At 38.0% G+C, this 4,284-nt stretch overlaps 1 protein-coding gene across 1 annotated transcript in view; it reads right to left on the bottom strand.

The window, feature by feature from the left end:
• The window catches only part of LOC106874201 (borealin), a 28,690-nt gene extending 25,704 nt beyond the window's left edge, over positions 1–2,986 (bottom strand). Inside the window, exons 1-2 of the mRNA XM_014921857.2 lie at positions 2,844–2,986; positions 2,449–2,591 (exon numbers count right to left, since the gene is read on the bottom strand). Of these exons, the coding sequence (XP_014777343.1) occupies positions 2,449–2,581 (133 nt within the window). The 5' untranslated portion in view covers positions 2,582–2,591; positions 2,844–2,986. The remainder of the gene's footprint in view (positions 1–2,448; positions 2,592–2,843) is intronic.
• Between the last annotated feature and the right edge of the window lie 1,298 nt (positions 2,987–4,284).

Here is a 4,284-nt window from a genome sequence, read left to right as displayed (position 1 = left end):
CTTCTTTATACCTCTGTCTTCAATCATATGCATCACATGTCCAAACCAACGTAGTCTTCTTCTCTTGGATGCTACATTTGATTCCTCTTATGCTCAACTTTTCTCTCAATACACATTTGCACTTTGTCGTACATGCACACTGATGTTGCACATCCAACAGAGCACAATCCCTTCATTTCCCTCCAGTCTATGCATGTCGTCTGCATTCAGAGCCCATGTCTCACTACCATCGAGTATAGCCGTTTATACGAAAAGCATCATATAATCTACCTTTTACTTAAAGAGAGAGTCCTTTTGTTGCCAACAGAAGTAACGGCTCTCTGAACTTCCTCCATCCTCTTCTTATTCTGGAAATAATATTTTCAGAGCATCCTCCACCATGGCTAATTTGGTCACCTAGGTAACAGAAAAACTATCTACAACCTCAAGAGAGTCTCCTGGGCTTTTGAGAGAGTCTAAGTCCTGTGCATCCTTAGTGCTTATTGTTCCTGCACATCTGTCACATACAAAAAAATCTACCTGTGATTCCACTGCACCTCTTATGTATCCATAGTTTACACTGGGTGCAGTGAATGGAATTTCTTTCAACTCCTTTCCTACATATTGACCAGGGGCCATTTACCTGATTGAAAGAGAGTTTTATCTTCTTTCTTATTAACTACAACTTTGGTCATAGCTAGGTTAACTTAAAAGCCCTTTGATTCCAGGTTTTGTTTCCATACTTGGAATTTCTTCCCCAATTCTGCAATAAGAGCAAGGTCATCAGCATATAGCAGTTTCCACAGGCACCCAGTTTTGAATTCCTCTGTTATGGCGTGGAGGACTATGATGAATAAGGGTGGGCTAAGAATTGAGCCCTAGTGAAGATGTATGTTATGTGTGCGTCTCCACGCCATAACAGATGAATTCAAAACTGGGTGCCTGTGGGAACTACTATATGCTGATGACATTACTTTTATTGCAGAATTGGAGAAGAAATTCCAGGTGTGGAAGCAAAACCTGGAATCAAAAGGTCTTAAAGTTAACCTAGCAAAGACCAAAGTTGTTAGCAAAAAAAGCAGATAAGTGTCTCTTTCCATCAGGTAAATGACCTTGCTCAATATGTAGAAAAGGAGTTGGAAGTAATTCTTTTTGCTGCACCCAGTGTAAGCTATGGACATATAAAAGGTGCAGTGGATCTCAGGTAGATTAACAGATAAAGTCACCTTTGTATGTGACAGATGTGCAGGAACAATAAGCACTAAGGATACACAGGAATTAGACTCTCTCAAAAGCCCAGGAGGCTCTCTTGAGGTTGTAGATAGTTTTTCTGTTACCTAGGTGACCAAATTAGCCATGGTGGAGGATGCTCTGAAAATATTGTTTCCAGAATAAGAAGAGGATGGAGGAAGTTCAGAGAGCCGTTACCTCTGTTGGCAACAAAAGGACTCTATCTTTAAGTAAAAGGTAGATTATATGATGCTTTTCGTATAAACGGCTATACTCCATGGTAGTGAGACATGGGCTCTGAATGCAGACGACATGCATAGACTGGAGGGAAATGAAGGGATTGTGCTCTGTTGGATGTGCAACATCAGTGTGCATGTACGACAAAGTGCAAATATGTATTGAGAGAAAGTTGGGCATAAGAGGAATCAAATGTAGCATGCAAGAGAAGAAGACTATGTTGGTTTGGACATGTGATGCATATGATTGAAGACAGAGGTATAAAGAAGTGCTGATCACTGAAAGTGGATGATGCCTGTGGAAGAGGGAGACCCAGAAAGACATGGGATTAAGTGGTGAGGACCAATTCCAGGTTGTTGGGCTTCATGGAGGCAATAACAATGGATCAAGATGTCTGGCGATATGAGATACTTGGCAAGACCAGCAAAACTGAGTTCTAGAAGCTACAGAGCTTCTAGAACTCAGTTACAAAATAAATTCAAATAATTTTTTTTAAATGAATGAGTTTTAGATAATGTTGTCGATACTGTTTTCTCACATGCAGCAGAAATAAGTTTTCTAAAGAGTAGGTTATATATACAGTGACAAAATTTAGAGGGACAGAGGAAATTGGGGGCGGGGTTGAATTTCGGACGGTCCTTCCAGGTTTGATTTTCCCAATTTCTGTTAATTGAAGATTTTTGTTTCTTTTTCTCAGATTTCTGTTTGAAACATCAAATTAATCGTAATTTACAACCTGAGAAAGATATTTCAGCAAGAAGGTAGTATAAAAAAAACATTTTAACAAGTGTTACGAAGAAACAAAGTCGGGGGTCACAATCTATAGATATGTCAGTTGTTTAAGCATCAAGTGAAAGCTGATCTAGCAGACATCTCAACCATGACCATCCCATCTAAGACTGTGTCCATCAACCTCACAGGTTGGCAGGCGCGAACCTTACAACAATCATAGATGGCTTAGAGAAGGGAACTATAGAAACGATCGGCATATAAGCTACTTACATTTACGGTCAAAATCGTCGAGGAAGACTTGTAGCTTCGCTTGTTGTTCTTCTTTCGTTAAATCTTTTCCTTCGTCTCCATTGGGAAGAACCGGTTCACGTCGCACTTTCTTTGTCTGCCTTTTACGGGGCATTTTTTTGAGCCTAATAAATCAATAAATCGTTGTTTTATAGGTGATGAATTCACACATTGTCATGTATAAATTAGCAGCTGTAAACGGAGACTAATTAACGAGCATTAATTAAAAAATCTTTGGAGGAAATTCAATGATGGAATCTCAGAAATCGTCAATGAGACACAATAACAACAATAATAATCTATTTAGACTGTAGTGGTTCGTTATTATAAGATATTAAAACGTTCGTGTAAATATGGTGAAAAGGGAAAATATTTACCTGGAAGTTAACCAACAGAAAAATCTAAAGAATTTAAAAGAGAAGAAAATTAATAAAAAGCAAATCAGTTGGAAATTTTTTAAACTGGCCGCCGAAGAAGAGGTTCAGCGATGTCAGCCTCTCGACCAATCAGCGCTCACCATTTCGTCACATGTCATTCCTATCGCTGTGTTCGGAATTGCACTAGTTTTGGTTCCAGAATGTCAGAATGATGTCAAATGCAAAAACATACACCTCTTCCCCCCGTGTTACGTCCCTCATAATATTTCTTTCAAATTTTAGTTCAAGGTCAGCAATTTCGGGGGTAGGGTAAGTCGATTACATTGACATTAGTACTCAACTGGTACTTAATTTAATCGACCCCGAACGGATGAAAGGTAAAGTGAACCTCGGCGAAATTTGAACTCAGAACGTCCCTGATTAATAATTGCTTTACGTGAAATTTCGTTAAATGAAACCTATTTTGTCTACTGACACCTGAAATCTATAAAATATTAAAAGTTAATAGGAAAATACATTTGATGTAACAGTAAGATTTAAGGAAAACATTTCCGTAACGCGAGGCACTTTATTATTTTTTATTTATTTATTTCAAGAAATACGTTGGCAATTTATTAGCTAAGGTCGCATTTATAATAGCAGTCGCCTAAACTTCTATTTCATTAATCTTTGCGACGAGATTTCAACTGGGAACCAGAGAAAATAGATTCTATTGGGGGTATCTGTCTTTGCAGATCGCCAACGGAGATTCTTTGAAATATAGGGGACAGGTTCTTTTTTTTTTTCAAAAACATTTTCCTCAACTTTGACCCGATTGTGGCTGAGGTTGCTAAGAAAATATCTTGATAATTTTTGATGCTCTGTGTCTCAATTATTGGAGAATAGAGTCGTGGCTTGCAGTTTTCAAAATTACTGGTTGACAATATTCCTGACGGCAACAATGACGAGGGAGTCTGGAATCATTCTTGTAACGCGCTTTTTTTGCCGATGTTTATATAATTCCATGCTATACAACAACAGACACACATACGTGTGCAATGGGTATCCGCACAGTTTCCGACTTCTGAATTCCTCTCAAAAGGTTCAGCCAGTCCATCTCGAGTGTCGCGCAACGGGATCGAATATCGAACCTGGCACCACATTATTACGAAATGTGTTTATTAATCTTAGCCACTTTGGTTTTTCATATCTTCATTCTTTATCAACAAATTTTAATAAAGAAAGAAAGAAAAACAAAAAGGACGACAGATTTCAAACTGTGATAAACTTGTTACAATAAATCTATTCTCGAAGTAATTTCTCTTGAAGCATGTCCCATTTAAAGTTCACTCTTAGACAAGTTTTTGTAACTTCTTCCATTGTTGGCGCTAAACTGTTTCTATAACTGTTTACCGACAATTTATTTAATCATTCACAATGGTTTACATCCTGGGAAATATTT

Source organism: Octopus bimaculoides, chromosome 1 (assembly GCF_001194135.2).
Source record: "Octopus bimaculoides isolate UCB-OBI-ISO-001 chromosome 1, ASM119413v2, whole genome shotgun sequence".
In the NCBI taxonomy this organism is placed as follows: domain Eukaryota; kingdom Metazoa; phylum Mollusca; class Cephalopoda; order Octopoda; family Octopodidae; genus Octopus; species Octopus bimaculoides.
This window is presented reverse-complemented; position numbering and strand designations above follow the sequence as displayed.